Source organism: Trachypithecus francoisi, unplaced genomic scaffold, assembly GCF_009764315.1.
Source record: "Trachypithecus francoisi isolate TF-2019V2 unplaced genomic scaffold, Tfra_2.0 Lachesis_group8, whole genome shotgun sequence".
NCBI classification, from domain to species: Eukaryota; Metazoa; Chordata; class Mammalia; order Primates; family Cercopithecidae; genus Trachypithecus; species Trachypithecus francoisi.
Genome location: NW_022681473.1, coordinates 4,402,968 through 4,426,836, shown reverse-complemented (window position 1 = coordinate 4,426,836; position 23,869 = coordinate 4,402,968). Strand labels below are relative to the sequence as shown.

General features: G+C 55.2%; 1 protein-coding gene across 13 annotated transcripts in view; it reads left to right on the top strand.

The window, feature by feature from the left end:
• ANO1 (anoctamin 1) overlaps positions 1-23,869 on the top strand; it is a 225,918-nt gene that overhangs the window by 119,277 nt on the left and 82,772 nt on the right. For 7 of the 13 annotated variants that reach the window (XM_033205187.1, XM_033205196.1, XM_033205193.1 and 4 more), the window contains exons 4-9: positions 14,766-14,864; positions 15,683-15,834; positions 17,414-17,468; positions 20,053-20,104; positions 22,500-22,565; positions 23,078-23,133. In XM_033205187.1, coding sequence (XP_033061078.1) covers positions 14,766-14,864; positions 15,683-15,834; positions 17,414-17,468; positions 20,053-20,104; positions 22,500-22,565; positions 23,078-23,133 — 480 coding nt within the window. The remainder of the gene's footprint in view (positions 1-14,765; positions 14,865-15,682; positions 15,835-17,413; positions 17,469-20,052; positions 20,105-22,499; positions 22,566-23,077; positions 23,134-23,869) is intronic. The other 6 variants (XM_033205197.1, XM_033205192.1, XM_033205190.1 and 3 more) reach the window with 1 other exon arrangement.

The window sequence follows — 23,869 nt, the reverse complement described above, 5'->3', positions numbered from 1 at the left end:
CTTAAAGAAGGGGCAGATGGGCTGGGCATGGTGGCTCACACCTTAATCCCAGTACTTTGGGAGGCCGAGGCGGGTGGATCACGAAGTCAAGAGATCAAGGCCATCCTGGCCAACATGGTGAAACCCCGTCTCTACTAAAAATACAAAAATTAGCTGGGCGTGGTAGCATGAGTCTGTGGCCCCGCTACTTGGGAGGCTGAGGCAGGAGAATTGCTTGAACCTGGGAGGCAGAGGCTGCAGTGAGCGGAGATCACACCATTGCACTCCAGCCTGGTGACAGAGTGAGACTCTGTCTCAAAAAAAAAAAAAGAAGATGGGGCAGACAAAAACGCCGCTCTTGTTAAGTTGGGGTAGAAATTGCTTTTGAACAGCCTTGGGGAGTCCCGACCCGCTCCGGCCACATCTGCTCTGGGAGAGGGGCTGCCCTTCACAGCCATGACCTTCAGGGTCAGAGCATGCCTGCTTCTGGTCAGCTCCTTCCCTGGGAAGGTTTGCCCGATCAGGGGGAGGGAGGACAAAGCTCTCCTGGGAGTCTTCCTGGATGGCGTCGGCCCTTCTCTGGACCTCAGTTTCTCATTTGTAGAGTGAGGAGTGGGTCCGGCTGAGCCCTGGGAGTCCCTGGTGCTCTGAAGTCCGTGGCTCTGTAATGTTGTGCTCTGAAGCCCTGCTCCCTAGCAAAGCCTGTGAATCTTCCTAGGAGAAAGATTTCTAGAGAGAACAAAAGGTCGAGCCACCTCGCGTGCCTGGCCGCCGTGGTGCCAAGGGTGCAGCTATGTGCAGAGAGAATGACTTTAGCAGCCCTGGCACAATGGTGCTTCCTTCAGCGGCTCTGCTGGCTGCTCTGTGCTCCCCGGCTGACATCTTAACCTCTCTGTGCACAGGAGCCCTTCCTTCCATGAATATTGGGGGAAGGGCCCCAGCCTGCAGAGCCATCACTGTGCGGATGACCCAAGACTCAGCAAAGTCTCTACAGCACATCGAAAAGAGAAAAAGTAGTCGCCAGGTTAACTTAGAAACCATGGAGTCCCCTGTGAATGCCGAAAATGAATGTTGGCATTGGTTTGATGTTCCATGCACAGGCACCACCGTGCCTTTGAATCACAAATGCTTTTGGTCCAGTGATAGAATGTCCTCGGAGTATTTAGACCAAAAAGCAAGTTAGTTGGGGAACCTGGAGTGGAACCGTCTCTGTTTTGTGACAAGTAGATATCGCTTTCCTTAAAAACAATCGAACCTGCTCCATGGGCCTCCCCAGACCTTGGCCTAGTGAGTCAAAGGGTCTTGTTTAACGGGCATCTGTCTAGGTCTCCTTTCGCCTTCCCGAGGTCTGGCAAGTCGTCAGGAGACTGTGAGTTCGGCCACCCAGGCGGGTCCCTTTGGGGTTTCCAGGGCAGGGGAGGAGCCTTACAAGTTTTGATGATCAGGAAGCCGAGATTTGATCCTGACAAGGATTCAGAGACTTTCTCCCTCCCTGCCTGACTTTGTCTTGGACACTTGGAAGAGGTGAGCAGTGGATTCCTGCTGGGTTTTCTCATGGTCCTGCCCTCCAGCCCTGTGGCTTTCAGAACAATGGGGCCACTATACAGGGTTGGTTTCAGCATGTCAGGAAGGAATCGGCTCCATCAGGGGCACGAGAGACCAGGGAAGTGGCGGCCGGGGCCACTCTCTGGGAGCTGAGACCGAGAGACCTGGATTTTTTTTTCTTTTTTTTCTTTTTTTTTAAAATTATACTTTATGTTCTAGGGTACATGTGCACAATGTGCAGGTTTGTTACATGTGTATCCTTGGATTTTGAGCTTCGTGGTTCTTGTGTCATCTGCTCCCCAGGGGATTTTTTTTTTCTTTATTTCTCTTTTTTTGAGGCAGAGTTTCACTCTGTCGCCCAAACTGGAGTGCAGTGGCGTGATGTCGGCTCACTGCAAGCTCCGTCTCCCGGGTTCACGCCATTCTCCTGCCTCAGCCTCCCCAGTAGCTGGGACTACAGGCACCCGCACCACCACGCCCGGCTAATTTTTTGTAGTTTTAGCAGAGACAGGGTTTCACTGTGTTAGCCAGGATGGTCTCGATCTCCTGACCTCGTGATCCGCCTGCCTCAGCCTCCCAAAGTGCTGGGATTACAGGCGTGAGCCACCGCGCCCAGCCCCTCCCCAGGAGATTTTACCCTCCATCCCCGTCATTCTTTCCTGACTACAACTTTGAGATCTGACACTCAACAGGAACTTCTGGGGCCTGGTAATTCTGACTGACTTCTGCCAGATCCCTGACCTTCCACTTATCCCGATGGAAAAGCTAGGCCTCAGTTTCCCCATTTGTAAAATGGAGATAGCAAGAGTATTTGCATCACTGAGTTATCATAAGTAACCTTTGTGAAGTGCTTAAGTCAGAGTCTGGCCTGTGGCAGATGCTTGGCTGATACTGTATCACATATTATTGTTCATACTGAAGCAGCAAGAAGCGCAAGAAAAGACCCTTTCCAAGTCTCATTAAATACTATCCCATAAGTATCTTTTAAAACATTTTATGTTCTCTATCATGACTTTGGACAGTAACATTGGTTACTGTCACCAAAATGATCTAGTTTTTAACCAGTGAAGTGACCCCAGCTTTTCATTGGTAATTTGGCTCGAGAGCTACAAGAGACTTTGCAGCAGTTGATCTGGCCGTGTTTAAGATGAAACCGTGATTGTGGGGTAGACGCGTCCGTTCAGGTTTTCAAAGGGCTGAAGTTGAGATGTTCCCGCATTCCTGCTGGGGCCTCTCAAATCATAAACTGTTTTATGAGGGCCTCCTGGTAACCCTGGAGCTCTCATCTGAGCTGCACCAGCCCCTAGAGCTGTTGGAAGGAGCCACGTTTTGGGTGGCCTGTTGCTTCCCCTGCTCTCCTGGAGAGGGGCACAGCCAGAGTCTATTAAAAGGTTGCTGGGGCACACGCAGCGTCTGAGGTGTGTGTGGGCCCCTGCCAGTGCGGTTAGCAGACACAGCTGCTGCCGTATTCATTTCAGGGGGAAGAGGGACTCTTGGGAATGAACCTTTCCCGGAGGGGTGCTCAGATGACAAGGAGCAAAGGGTTTGCAATTTGGGAAATAAGTTCACCTCCAAGAGAGTCCAGTTGCACAATCTTACCCAACTGGAAGCAAAATTCAGGCCTTATGTGAGCTTTCCTGGGGAGAAAAATCCACAGAGTCTATCAGATACTTACATGCCCTATGACCTCCACCCCAAAATTAAGACTGGTTGCTTTGAAGCAGATGACATTTAACCGCATCCCCGGCCTCTACCTGGCCAGTAGCACCTCCCTCCCCGAGTTGTGAAAACAAACCAGAAATGTCCCCCAACATTGCCAGTGTACATGGGGGACAAAACCGCCCCCAGTTGAGAATCCCTGCACTGAAGGCTGGATGAGCAGGCAGAGGGAGAAGAGGACCTGGAGGGAGAGAAAGGAGGACAGATGAGCAAGAGGGTCCCCTGGGGGGTGCCAGTCACCTCTGGGACCGTCTGCTGCGGCCCGGACAGGCAGCCTTACGGAGGTCACCAGCTGTGCAGGTGTGACCTGGCCTCTGTTCCTAAGGTGCCGGTGGGTGTGACATACTGCGTCGCTCCTGGGCAAAGAGTGCTGCCAACCCCACACAGCTGTGTGCAACCCCTACCCCCGTGCGTGCCTCCTCGCTGAGTCCAGGTGTTCCTTGGCTGGTCATCTCATGATGACCTGAAGGACGAGCTTGGCTGAGTGCACAACGGAGCCAGTTCTTGGAGATCGGATAACAGCTGTGTCATGCCCTGCACCTGCCATAACAAAGGGCCACAGGTTGGGGGCTTACAACAACACAGATGGATGCTGTCATAGCTTTGGAGGTGAGAAGTCCACACTCAAGGTGCCAGCAGGGCTGTGCTCCCTCTAAGGCTCCAAGGGAGGACCCTTCCTGCCTCTCCCAGCTCCTGGGTCTCCAGGTGTTCCTTGGCTGGTGGCCGCATCACTCTAATCTCAGCCTCTGTGGTCACTCGGCCCTCCCTGTTGTGTGTCTCTGTTGTGTGTCCTCTTCTTGTCAGGACACCAGTCATTCTATGTGGGGCCCACCCCTACGACTTTATCTTAACTCAGTTACATCTACAAAGACCCTGTTTCCAAGTGAGATCACACTGATAGGTGCCAGGAGTTAGGACTTGAACATCTTTGTAGGGACACCATTCAGCCCACTCCAGTAGCTGAGATGCTGCACTGGGCAGGTAATCCTGGAGTGGGCTGCCTTGGACGGGGCAGGCTGGAGCACGCAGGTGGCAGCATGGGGCAGGGTCATGACTGAGGGCCAGGGCAGGCTGATGGTCTGGGAGACGACAGGGTCCAGCCTTGACCTGGTCTGCCTCACTGTAGGGCCCAGGATGTGCACAGGAACCCCTGAGGGTCTTGTCAAAATGCAGGCTCTGGCTCAGCCGGTCTGGGGGACCCAGCACCTGGGGTGGCCGAGGCTCTGGTCCTGCCCAGACCATGCCTTGAGGTGTGAGGAGTGCGGGAAGGGCCTTTTGCACAAGCCAGGAGAGGCCTCCCCAGAGCAAGACCCCCAGCATCCACATGAGCCCCTGGAGCACCGTGTGGTACCCCAGGGGTGACCCCAGACCCAGACCCCAGCGCCGGCTCCAGAGAACCAAGAGCCTGTGGAGGATGGAGCCAAGTCCCAAAGAGAGACCCGGGGGTGGGTCAAGAAGGCATGGGCACTTAGATCCACAGGGTGGCCTTCAAAGTGAGTTTACAGGAGGGGCTCAGAGACCCCAGGACCGCACTGCAGGGTAGGAAAAGACAGGAAGAGAGAAGGGCCCTGAGGCAGGGGGCCTCTCCTCTCTCCCTCCCTCGTGCTCCATCTCTCCCTCCTTCTCTCTCTCCCTCTCGGTCTCCCTTTCTCTCTTTCTGTCTCCTCCTCCTCCTCACCTCTTTTTCATCTCTACCTCTCTCTCTCTCTGTCTCTCACTTATCTCTGTCTCTCTCTCTCCCTCTGTCTCTCTGTAGTTCTTTCTGTTTCCTCTCTATGTCTCTCTCTCCCGTCTGTCTCCTCTCCCTCTCTCTCATTCCCTTTCTCTCACTTCTCTCTCTCCTCTTTCTTCCCCTCTCTGTCTCTCTCTCTTCCCACTTCCCTCTTTTTCACTCTACCCCTCTCTCACTTTTTCTCTCCTCTCTCCCTCTCTCTGTCTCTCTCCTTCTCCCTCCCTCTCTCTCTCCATCTCTTTCCCTCTTCCTCCCCTTCTCTCTCTCCCTCTTTGACAGCCATGGGGTCAGCTTCCAGGTTTCCTAGGTTCCCATTAAAAGGACAAAAGAAGATTGTGGCCAACATGTTTTCTTGCAACTAAGACCCATTAGCCTTTTTGAAGTCCAGCCTCAAAGTCTGCTGGACGTTATTTATGTCCATGGGGTCATTGCAGAGAACGCCACCCACTAAACTCTTGGCTGTGTGTGCTGGGGGGCGGCTGAGGCCTGCACTGCCCTGACGTTGAACCTGACCCAGGCTTTGGTAGATCCTGAGAAGGCCGTGGACACTGGACCTCTATAAAAGTCTGTTTGCTTTCATGCCGCTGCCCAGGGCTCAAGTCTGCACCCCGCTGGCTCACCGCTGGTTCTCTGCATGCGTCCCTGTAGCGGGTGGGGCCGTCCCTGCAGCAGCCTCTGTTCACCATCTTCATGGATGCTGCTTTTGAAAAGCAAGTGAGGGCAGACTCCATGGGAGAAGGGCTGCTGCTTTCAGACAAAGCCCAGGGCTGGATGCGTGGGGGGTGGAGACGCAGCCTCTGAGCTCCGAGTGCGAGTTCAGACCCCACCCAGCCCCTCTGAGAGCCCAGTATGCAGATGTGGACCCAACTCAACCACTTCCTGGCTGAGCAACCCTGGGCAAGTGGCTTCACCGCTCTGGGTCTCAACGTCCCCATCTGTAAAATGGAGGTGGTCGTGTGCCTTCCTTGTGGAGTGGTGGGTGAGGGTTAAGAGAGTTAATCCTCGAGCCCACACAGGGACAGAGCTGGCCGGCATTGGCTGTGAACTCCCCTTACCCGCAGGCCAGGGGCACAGCCCACTCCTCACCGCTCCCAGGGCCTGGCCCTGCTCCTGTCAGAGGGAATCTCAAGTCCCCTTTGGAAGAGAAGGGTCTCCATATGCAGGGAGGGGGTGGCAGGGTGGCCATGGCCTCAGGACAGGGAGGGCAGCCTTTTCTTGCCATTTCCCATGGAGGCCTTGTGGATGTGGGCAGGTGTGGGAGGCAGTCCTGGGGCTGCATTCATTGTCCGCAGGGCCCTGGGCACTGGCAGGGACTGGGGAGAGGCCCTCACAGATTTGAGAATCGGGGATGGGGGCCTGGAATTTGAGGAGTCTCCGGTCTAATCCCAGCTCCTCAGCACAAATAAAAGCAACAAACATGCTCATGAGACTTGTCAGCTCCCCACCCCTTCAGAACCATGAGTAGGTGGGGCAGAAATTCCATCCTGAACTGAGAGTGGCATGTCTGGCCTTTGAACCTGGCCCCTAACCTCACCCAGAAGCTCTTTGCACTAAAACTTGCAATCCCCGTTCTCCCCCAGGGGAGGAAGAATGGGCATCTTGCACAAAGGGATGTTAGGAACCTCTAGTCTACTCCTGAAGCTATTGCTCTGCTCTTGATTCCACTGCTACAGACTTCTTTGGTCCCTAAAGATTTTATGCCTCCCCAGTCTTCAGCTGAGGCCCAAAACAGACTGGATGACTTTTATCACTGCCTGATTTTCTTTAGGCTTGTCTTGGTTTCATGGAAACATATTTCTTTTAACATGAATTCTGGGCTGGGCGCCATGGCTCACGCCTGTAATGGGAGCCCGAGGCGGAGGCGGGTGGATTACCTGAAGTCAGGAGTTCGAGATCAGCCTGGCCACATGACGAAACCCCATCTGTACTAAAAATACAAAAATTAGCCGAGTGTGGTGGCCGGTGCCTGTAGTTCCAGCTACTCAGGAGGCTGAGGCAAGAGAATTGCTTGAACCCAGGAGGCGGAGGTTGCAGTGAGTCGAGATCATGCCACTGCACTTCAGCCTGGGTGACAGAATGAGACTCTGTCGAAAGAAAGGAAGAAAGGAAGAAAGAAAGAAGGAAGGAAGGAAGGAAGGAAGGAAGGAAGGAAGGAAGGAAGGAAGGAAGGAAGGAAGGAAGGAAGGAAGGAAGGAAGGAAGGAAGGAAGGAAGGAAGGAAGGAAGGAAGGAAGGAAGGAAGGAAGGAAGGGGAGAGAGAGAATTCTGGACATTTTTTTTTAAATTCATGTTTTTAAAGTGACCCCAAGACCATCATTGCACAGCTCTGCTGGGAGGCATCCCAGGCAGCTGGGGTGAAATCTTTGCCATTCTGGCTGCAGTTCTGAGCTCCTCATCTGTGTCCAGGCCCATGGTGTGCTGGAGTTATGTCCGTCTGGAATTCTGCAAGCTGGTTGTTACCCGTTGCTGGCTTGAAATAGGCCACGGTGGGGTATTTACACCATGGAAATTGGCAGATGCTGCAAATCAGGGCTCCCCTCGCCCCGGGCCAGAGCCCCTCACCAGCATCTTCCTGTACCAGCCCCATGTGCCTTCTTGTCTTTGGAGGGGTTGAGCATTTCCCAACATGTCTGTTGAGTTTGTAATTCTTTTTATGATCTTTTTTATTTCTAGGAGTTCTATTTGGTTCCTTTTCAAGTCAGCTATGTCATGTTTTAATAGTTTCCTGTCCTTTGCAGATCTTTTCTATCTTGAGATTTATGTCTTTAAACGAGGTAAGCATAGCTGATTTATTACCCAGCTCATCCTTTACTAATCCCAAGCTGAGTGGGCTGATTTCTATCTCGGTCACTTCAGCTGGTTCTCCTCCCGGGGCTGTCTCTTGTCCTGGTGGGGGCGGATCTGGTTCGCTTGTCTGCTAGTCATTGACCTTTTATAATCTGTGGGGTTTCCCAAAGCCTGGGATAAAGGTGACCTTGTCCAGAAAGGTTTGCAGCGTTACAGACGAGAGCCACCTCGAACTAAAGCCGCAGTCTGAGGTGCCCAGGTCTTCACAGGTGCCATGGCTATAGGGGCCAGAGCTTCTCAGGGTGGGTTCCAGTCCTCCTTTTCCTTCCCTTTCTCTCCTCCTGCTCTGCTGGGCACCCGTATAGGTCCGTGGCCCTTTAGGAACCCGACCCCACAGCAGGAGGTGAGTGGTGGGCAAGTGAGCATCCCTTCCTGAGCTCCGCCTCCTGTCGGATCAGCAGTGACGACGTTACATTCTCATGGGAGCCCAAACCCTGTTACGAACAGCGCATGCGAGGGATCTAGATTGTGTGCTCCTTGTGAGAATCTAATGCCTGATGATCAGAGGTGGAACAGTTTAGGCCAGGAGGGGTGGCTCATGCCTGTAATCCCACCACTTTGGGAGGCAGAGGTGGGAGGATCACCTGAGGTCAGGAGTTCGAGACCAGCCTAGCCAACATGGTGAAACCCCATCTCTACTAAAAATGCAAAAATTAGCTGGGTGTGGTGGTGCTCGCCTGTAGTCCCAGCTACTCGGGAGGTTGAGGCAGGAGAATTGCTGGAACCTAGGAGGCGAAGGTTGCAGTGAACGAAGATTACGCCACCGCACTCCAACCTGGGTGACAGAGTGAGACTCTGTCTTAAAAAAAAAAAAATTGAGGGGTAGAACAGTTTCATTTTGAAACCATCCCCCACCCCCAGCATTGTCCCGTGGAAAAATACCTTCCATGATACCAGTCCTCCCCGGTGCCAAAAAGGTTGGGGACTGCTGTTTTAGGTCATTGAATTTCTTGTTTCTTTTCTTGTGGCATATTCTTTACTATGTAAAGGGTTGATCTGGGGAATGTGAAATGCTATTTCTGCTGACTTAGCTATCATTTATTTCTTGACCAAGACATCACTGAGCAGGCCTAGGACCAGACCCCATGGCGAGGACTGGGGTTAAAGATGTCCACAGCCCAGTCCCTGCCCCATGCTCGGGAAAGAGGGTGCCTGATCCATCCACGGAGCTGTGTTCCTTGGGTCCTCAGCTCACTTCAAGTCTGGAGACCATGTCAGGATAATGGGGGATGTGTGCTTGCTCCAGAGACAATCCCTCAACTGTGCTTCCTAGTCCCTGCCATGAGGAGCCAGGTCTTCCTATGCAGCGTGAACATGCTCAGCAGTAACTGTGGGGTGGGAAATGCCAGGCACGGACAATGACTGCTCCAGGCAGACCCCTGCCCAGGGACTGAGAGCATCTCCCGTCCTGCCCACGTGCCCTCTGGAGCCATGTGGGTGGAGGGTAGGAGTGAGCATTGCAGGGTCAAGGTCGGGCTGAGATCCCTCTACGTCTACTGTTCGTGGGCCTGGGACGAGGGGCTCTGGGCCTTCCCCGCCCCCTCGTCCATATTTACTGAAGTGGACAAACCGATAGCTACCGAAAGGTCGGAGAGGAGGTGGGTGGGAGTCTGAAAGCCGGGGCTGTCCTCAGCTGGCACAGAGTAGGCGCTTTATAAAGACGGGCACCTTCCCTCTGCCTTCTCCCTCACTCGGTGGATGTCGTTGAGCTCCTGCTCTGTGGTCACTGCTATTCCCCGTCCTAGGGACACATTCATCAGCTAAACAGATCAGTCTGGCTTCAGACCCAGTGTTCCAGCTCCTATCCGTGCTGGAAGCTGGTGCCAATGGGGAGAGGCAGGCAGATGCCAGGGCTGTTGAAAACTCGCCTGGTCATGAAGGGCTGACCAGGGATACGGCGCTGGGCATCACATGCCCCAAAAGCCTATTTATGGCACAGAATGTGAACCCCTTGGGGCAGCCACCAAGCCTCCTGGTGTCTGCCCCCGAGTCTGACGGCAGAAGGATTAGACCACAGCAGCCCCGTGTCCTCGTGGACAGACAGGGTCAGAAGAGGCCTGTGCCTTCCTGATGGGGCCGCACGGCTCCCTGAAGGGCTGGGTGTTCTCCTCTTTGGGAGTTGAGGAAGCTGCGAACAGGGAAATGGGGATCTGCCCAGGTGTTCTGTGGGTGCTCAAGGGCCTCGGAGCCCAACCCCCAATGATGATGAGGCTCCTGGGCTTTCTTCTGCACCCAGCGGCCTGGACCGCTATGCACAGCACACACCCGTGGTTCCTGCCCGATACAGGAGGTGCCTGGACCGCTGTGAACGGCACACACACCCCACGGTTCCTGCCTAACACGGGAGGTGCTGTCTGGGGAGGCCCCTCTCAGTAGCCCTCTGACCTTCAGGCTTCAGCCCTCCAGCACCCCGACCCCATGACTGAGGGCTGGACGTCCATAGTGAATGGTGCCCTCCAGGGTGTGGAGCAGCCTGTGAGGACCATGGTAGGTGAGGAAGGAAGCTTAACCCCTAGGAAGCCAAGGGCAACCCGAAAACCACCCAGGTCTGATCTTTAGGGGTGCAAACCTTCAAATCTTCTAGCAATTTCGAGTCCATGCTCCCCCTGCAGGGAGTCCCGTCCATGGCCATGATCGGATGACAGAAGCACGCAGGGCCACCGCGCGGACTGAGGGTCTAGGCCCTCGGGCCACCGGGACTATAGCAGGGAACCCTGGGCATCCCTGCCCACTGTGCATCCACCACGGGGACTCACTTATCCTTTCTGTTTGTGATGTTCTTCCTTCTGAAACGAAAATGTCAGACGCAATTCCAGGAAGGTCAGAGTTCTTTTGGGCTGGGTTCAGAGGGAGGTTTCCGCCTGCATAGTTAGTCTCTGAGCTAAGGTCAGCATCTTCTGTCCCCTCTGGTTGGGGGCTATCTGGGGGGCTGACTCTGTCCCCTTGCAGAGCCCCATGGTCTGGCCAGATGGGGCCTCACCACCCCCACAGCTGTGGCTCTTGGCCAAGTAGGTTCATGAACCTGAAAGACCCCAGCTAGGAGGCCCAGAGTCGGGGCAGAATGCACTCCTCAGGGCGCTGGCTGGGGGCGAAGGGGACACGGCTGTCACTCCCAGTGTCTTCCTGCTGGGGACAGGCTGTGGCCAGCCCGGGCACCAGGCTTTAAAACATCCCACATGTGTTTTTGCCGAACTGGTCCCATGAGCCCTTTCTCGAATCTCACCAGATGTTTCCCTGGGAGAGACCCCGTTGCTCACGTAAACAGGGGTGCATGATTTCCCAGGGAGGCCAGCAGCAGGCACCGGCTCCTTGACCACCATGCAGAAATCTTCATGGACTCAGAGGAGTATATTTTGGGTCTTTGCGTGTGAGTGAGCAGAGCCCAGAAATAAATCTGTGTCTGCAACAGGAAAAGACAGGCTCTCTCGCACGTGGGCTGTCTTTTCTCCTGACTCAGAAGTGCCCCATGGAGTCAGTGCTGTTCCTGTGGGTCACCAGGATGGAAGACCACCACCTCTCCAGCCTCAGTGCCCTCCGGGGCTCCCCAGCACTGAGGAGGTGGCTTTGAGCTTCTTGGCCGAAGGAGTCCGTGCTTACGCAGGCAGGGGCTCAGCTGGACCAGGGCTGCTGAGAGCACCAGGGGCTCCCCTGCTGGGAAACAGGTCTTGTAATACCCAGTTTGCGATGAGGAAATGTAGGCTCAGAGAGGTTAAGTCACTTTGTGGAAACCACACGGGGGCAGGGCAGGATTCCAGCCCAGGCCACGCCGTCCCAGGCCTCTAAGCACGGTACCCACTCAATCTGCTCCTTGAGGGCCACAGAAGGATCTGGGCTCATCTTGCCAGAGCCCCTGGTGCTGCCTCCTCCAGTTCACGCTGAGATCATCAGTTCTCAACCCACACCTTATGTCCTTCAGCCCTGGGCTCCCCACAAGAGTCCCCAGGCCGCACCGTGCCTGGGGTGGTCGAGTCCTGCTGTCTCCCTGACGCAGCCTCAGGCCCCCACTCCTGGGTCCACGCTTCTGCACAGCTCCCCTAACCATTGGGACAGGCCCCTGCACAAAGCCCTGCAGGACCCCAACCTGCAGCTTCAGGATGGGAGCAGGGGCTGAGCGGTGGCCCCCTGGCCACATGCTCCTGGAGCATGTGAACGTGGCCTTGTTTGGAAGAAGGGTCTTCGCAGAGGGAATTAAGTTAAACATTTCTGGATGAGATCATCCTGGATTTAAAGTGGGCCATAAATCCAATAGCAGAGAATGGCAGAGGGAGATTCGAGACCTAGTGAGGAGAGGAGACCGTGCCACCAAGGATCCAGCAGCTCGAGCGATGTGGCCACAGCCAGGGAACACCTGGAGCCCCCGGAAGCTGGGAGAGGCAGGAAGGATCCTCTCCTAGGGCCTTCGGAGGGAGTGCGGCCCTGAAGACACTTTGACTGTGGACTTCAGGCCTCCAGAGCTGAAGGAAAATGAACCTCTACAGTTTTAAGCTGCCCACTTTGGGGTCACATGTTACAGAAGCTGCAGGAGAATCCCACAATGGCCAGCATGGCACACACCTCAGGGCCTCAGTTTTCCCAGCTGTGAAATGAGGATGATGATGGGACCTGCCTCACAGGCTTGCCGTGAGGACGAAATGAGTTAATGTGCATGGAATGCATGCAGCGGGGACTGCCACATAACTGACATTGAGTGGATGTCAGCCTCTGTCAACATTACTATTACTGTTACTGTATTATTGCCCTTCGTTCATTCATTCCATAAATCTGTGCAAAGCAGCTCTCTGAGCCTGCCGTGGGCAGCAGAGCAGCACAGAAGAGACCTGAGTGGCGGTGCTGGGGAGAGGATGGCGTAGGGCAGGCCTCATGGATGCAGCCAGAGGCCTCACCATCAGCGTAAGCGACCGTGGGTGGGCTTCAGGAGGAGCGACAAGACAGGATTCACCCCATGGCCATTTGCTTTTCTGTTGGATCAGGAAGAAGCATGGGATGAAGCTGGGGTGTCAAGGAGGGTCTCCCTTCCTCGGTGGGTCACCTGAGGTGCCGGGGCCCCGCCTTTAACTCTCTCTGCTGGACTTGGAAGCTTCGCCCAGGTCCCCGGGACCGTCGCATTCACAGGCTTTCCACCAAGGCTCTCACTGAGTACATTGACTTGACCCACTTCAGATTTTGTTTTCTTAAAGCTCATCCCCAAGTACACTTTGGGAGGCCAGGGCAGGCAGATCGCCTGAGGTCAGGAGTTCCAGACCAGCCTGGCCAGCATGGTGAAATCCCGTCTCTACTAAAACTATAGAAATTAGCCAGGCATGGTGGTGCACACCTGTCATCCCAGCTACTCGGGAGACTGAGGTAGGAGAATCGCTTGAACCCAAGAGGCGGAGGTTGCAGTGAGCCGAGATCGTGCCACTGCACTCCAGCCTGGGCAACAAGAGTGAGACTCCATCTCAAAAAAACAAAAAATGATTAAAAACAAAACAAACAAACAAACAAAAACTCATGCCCAAGTGACTCTGGCTTCATTGCTTTTTGTCGACGAGCTACAACGAACCTATGCACTTGTGTCAAACGCTCAAGGGCTCCAGAACCCAGGTCAGGCCCCGAGCCCGCAGCTGGTCGCTCTGCACCCAGAGGGGGTGGATGAGGTCCCAGCCGGCACTCGCTCTTCCTTCCGTCTGCCTTTTTGCCAAGACTTCCCATCCCTTCCTTTAAGCCTCAGAATTGTGGAAAGGAGAGGTGGATGGGACCTCAGTCTGGAAGCCCCTGTCTGACCCCCAAGCCCCGAGGGACCAAGTCCCCCACTGCCCTTAGGCAGTTCTGGCTCAGGAGGACTCGGCGCCATTTTGCTTCTTGTTGCGTCAGCACCCCGGGCAGCTGGGTGGTCTCAGAGTGACAGGAAGGCCGATGGGTGTGACATGTGTCTTTGATGGGGAAATACATTGCGGCTGCATAAACGCTGCTCATTTGGTAAAGGGACTCTCTCAAACGCGAAATCCAGAGGGGAGAGGGAAAGCTGGAGACGTTGGGGGCATCTTCGCACCTGATCCCCGGTTAAGAGTGGGGAGTCCGGGCAGGGCTGCCTGTGTTTGAGCACAGCTCCACCCTGCTGGCAGCAAGACTGTAGGCTGTGGTGACTTCATCTCCCCCAGCCTCAGTGTTCCCATCTGTAAAGGGGGCCTTTCTCATCAAGCTGGCCATGGAGGTTGATGGAGTCATTTCTCATGAAGCCCCTAGCTCATGCCGCATCCTCGCCAGCTAGTGCTCGGTGACCCTCTGCTGTTCACTGTTGTCATTGAGGACCAAAGATAAGTGACTTGGCCAAGCTTGCAGCTGTTTAGGGATGGCGCTGGACTTGAACTCAGGCCTGCCTTCGAGCCCGTGCGCCAGGCTGCCCATTCTCTTTAGGATAAAGTCAGTGCAGATACAAGGGAACCCGGGAAGTGGACCCGGGGCAGGCAGAGGTGTGGCCCCGACCCACAGGGGGAAGATGCCCAGAGTAGGGACCATCTTCAGCCATCCCCTCCTCGGCACTGCTCAGGCACTCACAGGTCCCTGAGTGATCCCAGGTGGAGGCTGAGGGGCCTGGGCTCTGCGTCCTGAAAGGTCCTCTTTTGTGGCCTGGGCCACTCTGGGGGCCCTCGGCTAAACCCTCCTGAAAACTTCCCCCGTGTTTTGGAGTCTGTACCCCCCGGGGATCCTCCTCTGAACCCTCCTGACTCTTAAAGGTTCCCGTGTGACCTGGGGGTGCTCCCATAGCCCCCTGCACTTCCTCCCACCTTCTGCTAAAAGGAGATTCTAGATGCACCTCAAAGTGTTGTCAACGTGGAATGAGGTCGCGGTAAAAGCAGCCATGCATGGTAGCTGCTCAATAAATAGTGGTGGTATCTGAAGATCAAGGTGGTTGTCCACACAGATCCACCCACCCTGACCCAGAACCTTCCTTCTCTCTCCAGACTAAAATCCACGGAGTCGGGTTTGTGAAAATCCACGCCCCCTGGAACGTGCTGTGCAGAGAGGCCGAGTTTCTGAAACTGAAGATGCCGACGAAGAAGGTTGGTATTGATGGTTCTGCTCCAAAATGAATTGCCAAGTCTAGAGGTCACTTGGACACCCGGCGGTGAAACATGCATATCTCAAGGCGCTGAGTTTTATAAAAAGCGTAGTGGGCTTCACGGATACCCCTGGGAGGACCATGTGGCTCGATGTGACAAGGTCCCCAGGCTCCGGAGTCCTGATGACCCAGCCCTGGGTGGTCTTTACAGACCCCAGACCAAACCCCACCAAGAGATGGTGCAGGCAGAAGAGCCCACCTGTCAGCCCCTGAGGAATTTACCGTACATGCAGATGCAGTTACAGTTCGGGCCCTGGTGCTTTCGTGTCTGTGGCATCTCAGCTAATTTATCAGATTCATTTTAATTACATTTTCTGGCTTACTGGGGGTTTTCTTTTTAATCTATGAAAACCTTATATCTAAAAAGCAGTTTGACAGTGTGTTCCCAGAAGCTTAGCTTGGAGTCGGTATTTACTCTGGCAGGCGGAAGGGTGAAGCTGGGCTGGCTAGCAAATCAGCCTCCTGCTTCTCGCGTCCTCAGAGACCACTTGGATTACCTCTTTTGAAGCAAAAGTAAAGTTTAGCGGGGAAATTCTCTGGAATGCATTATAATTGTGCTTTTGGCTGGGCGCTCCTGAATCTCTGGGCTTTCACGGCGTGGGCAGGGAGGGGTGGTGCATTCCGGCCCACCCAGGCGCTCTGCTCTCAGGACGCGCCACTGCATGCGGTGGGATGGTACTCCGACCATCTGAGAACAGATTCCATGGATCGTGGTCCAGCAGGGTGACGCGGCTCCCCGGTCCCTTGTCTTATCTGCAGATGTACCACATTAATGAGACCCGTGGCCTCCTGAAAAAAATCAACTCTGTGCTCCAGAAAATCACAGACCCCATCCAGCCCAAAGTGGCTGAGCACAGGCCCCAGACCATGAAGAGACTCTCCTATCCCTTCTCCCGGGAGAAGCAGCATCTGTAAGTGAGGACCCCCAAACTGCTCCCCAAAGGGTCCTGTGTGTGGGAATTTAACCTTCTAGCATGAGAAATGCAGATTGATTATCTGCCCCCTAAAGAAGAGCGTGTTCTTGTAAGAGCTTTGTGGTTGCTGAGCCCAGAAGATGTCGCGGAAATGATTTCTAAGATCACTGTTAACTGAGGAGCTAGGAGGACATAGAATCTTGTTCTGGTTGGCGACACAGGAAAAACTTCTTTGGCCTGTGTGAGGACCCCAAAGCAGTGGTCTGGACATGCCTTCCCACCCGCTCCCTGCCGCCGCCACCCCACCCACCTCCAGGGTCTGGCTAACAAGGCCTCCTGCAGTCCAAGTAGCCTTGAGCCCAAGTGAGTCTCACTCCTTGTGGCAGAAATTGAAAAGCATCCCCAGGCAGGAGGCCTGAGGCCCCAGGGACTCACCGCCAGCTGGCTTGCCTGGCAGGGCCATGCCTATTCTGGAACCTTCCCTCCTCCTCCGCTCCCGAAGGGCAGTGGGGCGTAGCCACCTGGGTCAGCAGTGACTGCAAGGCCTCTGCGGGCCTCACTGGGCAGAGCTGGAGCGTGGGCAGAGTTGGGAATAGAAAGCTTGAGCCATGGGAACCCAGAGGGACTTTGAATGGAAGCTCTAGGGGGCAGGAGGGCTCCTGGACAGTGCCGGCCTCACAGGGTCAGGGGGCATGGAAGAGCAGACAGGGAGGATGAACAGGTGCCTCAGCTCACAGGGGCCCTTGCTTATAAATGTACTAGGGGTGGAGCCATGAGCATCACGGGATGCTTTTACCAGGTCCTAATTCCTAGAGGGGACAGGACATGCCACCAGAGAGAAAGAAGCGACCCCCAAGCCCAGCGCTCTCCTCCAGCCCCAGAACAGGGGCTTGGCACATTAGAGGAAACCGCCCTTCTTCCAGGACCCCCGCCAACCTCCCTCGTCTCCGCCCTGGGTTGACGCTGTCAGCCCTACTGCCTGGCCAGGGCTGGGCTCACCTCCAGGCTCCGTGGAGGTGGAAACTGCCCCAGGCACCCTCCCCAGCTCTCCCCCAAGTGCCTTGGAGCGCAGGGAGTGTGTTCCCAAGATGCCCCTCCACCCTCAGGAAGCCTCGGGCCATCCCCATGCAGCCCATCAGGACCCACACCATTGGAAGGGACATTGTTTTCAGGGTTGGAACTGTCTGCCCGTGGCGGTGATACTGCCCCTGTGCCCCGCCTTGCTGAAGCAGAGGCTTTCAAAACTGTCCGCTGAGGATGTCACCAAAAGGAAGAAGAGATCGATCTTCCGGGTGGGGCGGTGGGGGGCGGGGGGCTGGGGGGTGGTCAGACCATACTTGCCTCTTAGGTCACTTCCCACCTGTGTGGGTCTCAGACCTCGCCCAGGTGCGGGGGCGGTGAAACAGACTGTTCCAAATGCCCAGGGGCGGACGGGTCATACCTGGCGTGCGGACAGAGTTCCGTCCATTTCACCGTCGCCGCTAATGGGGACAATGTGGTTTCCCAGGGCCTTGAAACCCAGAGAACCACCGGCTGTGGTGAACTGTGTCTTGTTTCCTTCCTGATATTTCCACAGATTTGACCTGTCTGATAAGGATTCGTTTTTTGACAGCAAAACCCGGAGCACGATTGTAAGTATCTCACGCGCCTGGAAACGGCTCCCCGGCAAGGTGGCCCTGGGGAGCCAGATGATAATTTCATCTTGGTGAAACTCCTCCCGGTGGAAGCCAGCTCTAATTGTCTGTGACAGAAATAATTAGAATAATGAAAGGGAGAGGGCAGCGAGGGGCCCCGGGGATGGTCATGCCCCAGGCTGGGGCAGCTCAGAGGAAGGGAATAAGCACAGAGCTCGGGAAAGCAGGAGGGAAGCCAGACCCCTGGAATGATTTCAGAGGTCAGTGTTTCTGGATCTGTGCAGCTCCCAGCACATCTCTCAAAGCCTCTTCGTGGTGGGGTTGTGCATGCCTGACCATCAATCCACGATTCGGGGCTTTCGGGGCAGGCAGGTGTGGGCAGGAGGGAGGGGGTGATGGAGGCGAAGGCATGTGGGTTGAGATCTCTTTCCAGGCCTTTGACAGAGGAGCCAACTGAGTTGAGGTTTGAAATCTGAACAGGCCACCCTGCCCTACTCAAGGCACTGGCTTCGTGTTTATCCAACCTGTCCACCAGCCAAGTTAGGGCTGTGCATGGCTCAGGACCCAACTTCAATCTAAACAAGAAATTAACCTGGCAGCCAGACTGTTGCTGTTGTTCTCTCTTCCCCGCCCAGAAAGCCCAGCCTGGTTGGGCAGAGACAGAGAGCTGGGAGGAGGCAGCCAGGGTGACCTTGTCCAGACAACTGCTCCTCATGACCACCACCTGAGACTGGCAGGCAGCCAGCAGGAGGGTGGTGCAGGTCGCACCAGCACGGGGGGTTCTGAGCCACTGCTGGGACAGGCAGATCTGGGGTGGGGGGGAGGGAATCTCTCTCCCAGAGACCCTGGAGGCCAGTTTCTACATGGCCAACATGCTCCAAAGAAACTGATAATTCATGACTTTGGCCTTGGTTAGTCGGGCCTAATAGTCATCAAAATCCAACAGCACACAGGGTTGGCTGAGGTTCTAGGCAAAGGCGTGAAGGAGTAACAGCCCTTCCCCACTCCTCTCCTCCACACCATTCACTCTCTCCTGGCACTGGGGTGGCCCAGTGTGCAAGTGGATAGGAGTCAGAGAACAGCAGTGCTCGATAGGGAGAGGCCCACTGTGCTGGTCTTGGGTTTTAGACCTTTGGCCTGTAGGTACTGGGGAGCCATAGAAGGTTGTGGAGCAAGGTTGAGGATGTGGTGAGATCTGTTCCAGAAAGATCACTGCCAGTGACCAGCTGTGGGAGGGCAGGTGACTGGTAGATGAGGGCTCATGGCAGTGGTCATCGATGGGGGCCACAACTACATGTGGAAGGCAGGAGGTGGTTATAAGAGAATCAGCAAGGTCAGGACCGATTAGATCTGAGGGATGATGGGGAGGGAGCCATGGAGAACAGATGAGTAGGTGATTCCTTCCTTCATTCAGCAGGGATGTATTGGGTACCTGCTGTGTGCCCGAACCTGGTGGGAGAAAAGAGGCACTGAAGACATTTATAATCCAGCAGGTGGGGAGAGGCAAGCCGAGCTGGAAGACAGAGCCGCCGGGAAGGTGGTGGCTTTAGGGCCTGGTTGTTAACGAGACCCTGGACCTATTCCGATCTGAAGGGGACAAGTGCTTCTAGGAGAAGGAACAGCCAGGGCGGAGGCCCTGTGGCTGCAGGGATGATTTTGGAAAGTGAGAGAGGCAGCCAGGGGGCGGGATTGTTGGGACAGGTGGGTCCGGTGGAGGCAGAGGGGAAGAGGTCAGATGGTCTGGGCCTGGGGACACTGGAAGGACGCTGGCCTTGCCTGAGAGAGTAGAGGCAGAATTGGTGTGCTCTGAAATGCACGTCTGCATAGCAGGACCAGTTCTTCTCACCCCAGTTTACAGATAGAAAAACTGAGGCCGGGGTGATGATGTCATTGGTCCAAAATCACACAGCTGCAAATGGCAGAGCTGGCACCAGGGTCCAGGCAGACAGACTCCCGAGCCGGAGCTGCCAAGGCCACCAAACAAAATATTTCACTAGTCAAAGGGCAGGCGGCTGGGGTGGGATCCCTTCAGCAGGCCTCTGCCCAGGCACCAGGAACCCAGAGCCCGATGGTGGCCACCTCCTGCCGCCGTGGGGAACGGATCCCAAGGCCCGCCTCACCTCTACCACCCCCGGTCCCCCAGAGTCCTAGAACATTCAGGGTTGTGTCCCGGGGTGGTGCTGTTCCAACTCAGCTCTCAGCACGAGGGTGCTGTAAACCCACCAGGCAGCGTATGTGGCACAGCTGTGACACAGGACACCGGCCTTAGGCCCAGGAGAGCCCAGCAGTGCTTTGCTGGGGCCAGCTGCCATCACTCCCAAATGAAAGTGGGAAGTGAAAGATGGGAACTGCAGGTGGTACCTGTTTCTCCCTGAGAATCGCAAGCCTTTGACAGCATTGAGAGCCCTCAGCTGGGTCAACCCTCCCTGAATAAAGGCCGTTCTCTTTCCTTGGAAAATAGCACCAAAGAGGTCTTCATGGGTAATGTGTGACCAGGTCCTCTCCAGCCACAGCAGACTGTTTCTGCTGGTGGGAGGTGCCTTAAGTAACTGCTCACCCCTCCTTCTTGTCTCTGCAATAGGTCTATGAGATCCTGAAGAGAACGACGTGTACCAAGGCCAAGTACAGCATGGGTAAGCACGTTTTTGGGGCTTGAGATCAGCGTTGGTCTCCAAGTGGGAATCTCGCCTCCGAGTCATCTCTGTGGGAGGTGGGCAGCCGGCTTGGGGTGTTTAAGAGGGTTTTGATTTAAGCCTGTGTAACAGTTTCAGACAGGAGGGCTGGGTTGGGAGCGTGCAGGGCGGTTTTATGGCCCAGCACTTTTAAACACAAACGCATCCTTCACTTTGGCCTGAGCGGTTTGTGAGCCGTGTGGACAGACTCTCCCTGCAGGGCGGTAAATCCAGGCTGGAAATAGACCAGCGTTAGGGGTGACTGGGGTTCCTGGCCCTCTCTTAACCCTCACGGTCCCGTGGGAAGTAATCGGGGTTCCAGCCAGGGGACATCTCCGTGCGGTGTTCCAGACCCTTAAAAGCTCACCAGGGCTTGCTGAAAGCAGGGCCCCCTGACGAGGCACCACCAGGTACAGACAGCCTAATTCCATAAGCTGCCACAAAACCATCCTGACCAGGCTCCCTGGGTACCAGTTTCCAGAACCCCTTAAGCCATAAATACAAAATCTTCCTGATTAAATTGTGTAGCTGGGAACCTCCCCCGTCAGCAGGTCTCTTGCCCACAGCTGCAGGCAGTTTGCGAAAGCCAAAACATTGCAGAGCAAAGGAATGCCTTTTCTGGCCTTTCCTCCCCTCCTTCTTGAGCTGTCTTTTGCCCTGCTGAGAGCCCTGCCGTAGGGTAGCATCCATCACTCTGTAGAAGCCTCTGACATGACGAGGCCATGGCTCCCCGGGGACACAGCAGGTCTGGTGAGAGCTGGAGTCTGTGCATATGGGAGGGACCACCTTGCTGCCTTGGCTTCCTGTGGTGGCAGGAATGCCGTGGGAAGTAAAATGGAGAGCAGTGGGAGTCGATGGCTCTGAACTTGAATTCCTGGGGTCAGGCCCGGGAGACAGAAAGATGAACCCTTGACAGCTCTGGTGGCTGCTTGACCCCTGACCGTATGGCCTATGGTCACTCACAGGGACACCCTTGCAGGCCCAAAGTCTCTAAGTCCATGTCCTAAGTCAAGGGGAGTGTGGAGGAGTCCCATCCAGGGTCAAAAGGACTGAGATCCTCTAGAATGACCAAGCCCTAGTCCACACGACTGCAGTGAGGTCAGGCGGAAAAGAAGGTGACGTCGGGAGTTTGGGTTTTTGAAATTGCTCCTCTAGGTCGCCGCTGCCAGGGCACAGCCTTGGAAAGGTCACTAGAGGTAAGGAGGAGGTGTGATTCTGGGCCCAGGGCTAGGTCTTGGACCTCAGTTTCCCCCCTGGGTCTCTGCAGCGTTCCTTCCAGTAGAAACGTGTATGGTTGCAGTAGAAGTCCAGTGCTTCAGGCTGCATGGCCCGGGCTGACCCTCTGCCTGGGTTGGTCCCTGGGGACATGGGATCTCTGTGCTCCCACCGGTTTTGTGGCAGGGCTGGTTCCCTGAACCTGGTGACAGGGCAGATAGACGCTGGTCCTCCTCTTCAGCCCTGCTTCACCGTGGCACCTTGTCTGAGAGTTGACCCACCTCTGAGTTCATCATCCTCAAGTACGTCACCCACCAAGCTATGTACCATAGTCTTGCAGGATGAGCAGGGTGGGGCTAGCTGGGGGATTTAGGAACTGTGATGAGAGAAGGCCTTCCAGATAGAGGGAGTGGCACGTGCAAAGGCCCTGCAGCAGGCAGCACCAGGCTAGCAGCATTCCAGCAACAGGAAGGAGGCCAGCGAGCCTGGATCAGGTCCCATGTCCACTTTCTATTGCAGACAAACATTTCACTCACACATGTGACTTAAGCCCCTTCCTCTGGTTTTGATTTCTAAGCATCCCTCAGGTCCCCTGATCATTCCAGGTCACTGACCACAGAGATGGCCCATTTTCAAGGGGACTTCAGGAAATCATTTTCCCAGCGCTATCAGGTGGAATCTCAGAGGGTGGGCTGCCCAGGCTGCTGTGAAAAACGCTCTTGCTGCCTAGGAAGTCTCTTCAGCCAAGCAGGGGGTTCCATGAGCAGCAAAGGGTCCCACGGAAACGCCCCCGCCCGGCTGGACTCCCACGATGTGTTTGGAGCAAGATCCGATTTCCAGGAAACCCTTCCCCACGCATGACCCTGGCTCTCCCGTCCTCTCGCAGTCTCCTGGGGCTGGGCGCCTGCATGCACACGGGTTAGGACACACAGGCGTGGTGTTTTTATAATGTGCCCATGGTGTTTTTATATGTGGCCCTGGGGGCCACATGAAAAGGGGCCCTGCCAGCATTCCACTGCCTCCAGGAGCACTGGCCGGCCGTGAGTCCGCCAGAATCGCTGGCCACTGGCGCTTGCTGCCCCAAATGTAGCTTTGGTCCTGTCAGGCCTTTCCACATCACTAATAGCCAATGTATAAACAGGGCAAGGCGAGGGAAGAAAGAAGGACTCCGCCCTTCTAAGTAAAAGGCGGAAATGTGGGAAGTACGGTAAGTGCGGGCCTCCTCCGGTTTTCCCAATCAATCTAAAATCTAATTCCGAATTGTATGTGTGTTTTCTGACACCATCAATTTTCCCATCCATATATTTCCTCATGATTCAGCTTCTCTAACCGCTTACATCCCACCTTCCCCATCTGCAGGCTTGCCTCGGACAGGTGGGGGGGCTGGTGAATCGGAGGCTTGGGGTGACAGTGAAGCCACGGTCTGCTCACACCGCCTGCCTCTGAGACGGAGTCGCCTCTTGGGGTTTTCTCTATGTCTTTCTAATTCTGCCAATCGAGCATGTGTTCCGTCATCTCCTAGTTGATAGATCAGTAACCTGGCTGTGCCCTGTCATTCCTGGGGAAGAAATCCCAGAGGTGGCGGGCTCTGTGTAGTCAGGTTCGTTTCATTTTGAGAAGCTCTTGGTGGCTGAGATGGCCCTGTGACCGCTGTGACTTTACAATGTGAAGCAGGAGACCCACCTGTCCCGTAACCCTCTCTCTGCCTCTGTTTTTAAGGCATCACAAGCCTGCTGGCCAATGGCGTGTACGCGGCTGCATACCCACTGCACGATGTAAGTAACCTGAACACACGATTTATCTCTGCGTCATTTGACTCCCCAAATCCCTCCGGGCCACACCTCCCAGGGAGCTGTAATTATCCTGCGGTCACAGCTTCCTGCTTGGCTCTCGCTGTAAATGTCAACTGTACACAGGCCTTCCCTGTTCCCCGGCTGGGGACCAAGAATTTACACACAGGGCCATCTTTTCTTGCAGAACAATCCCACCAAAACAGGGACATGGGTGGCAGGTGCTCTGCCTTGACGTCCTCTGAACCTCACAGCCAGCGGGTCCACAGAATGTCTTTCCTGGCCCGGGCTCCCCTACCCCCGGCTGACCTGGGGCTATGGCAGAATGACCAGGGCTCTGTTCGTGTCTATTTCTGCAGAGCAAGTGGCCAACTTCCTGAGCTGAATCTCCAGATCCCACTAGTATCCCTTTGACAAATATAGCTGACTCGGGGTAGAGAGAGAGAGAAGGTTGTCTTCTTGTTGTCTCTATGGAAACAGGGACTTAAGTTCACAAGGGCACTGGGAATGGGCCTCGGGGCCTGAGCAGTGTGGGAATCCCGGACAGAGGAGCTCTGAAACTTTGCAAATGTGCAAAGGCCAGGAGCCAAGAAGCAGGAGAGAAGGGACAGGCCTGGGACTAAGGAGACCCAGATTCCAGTCCCAGCCACTTACCCGCTCCTCTGCCTTGAGTGGTGGAGTCAGCCCCTTGTCTCACTGAGCCTCAGTGTCCCCATCTGTG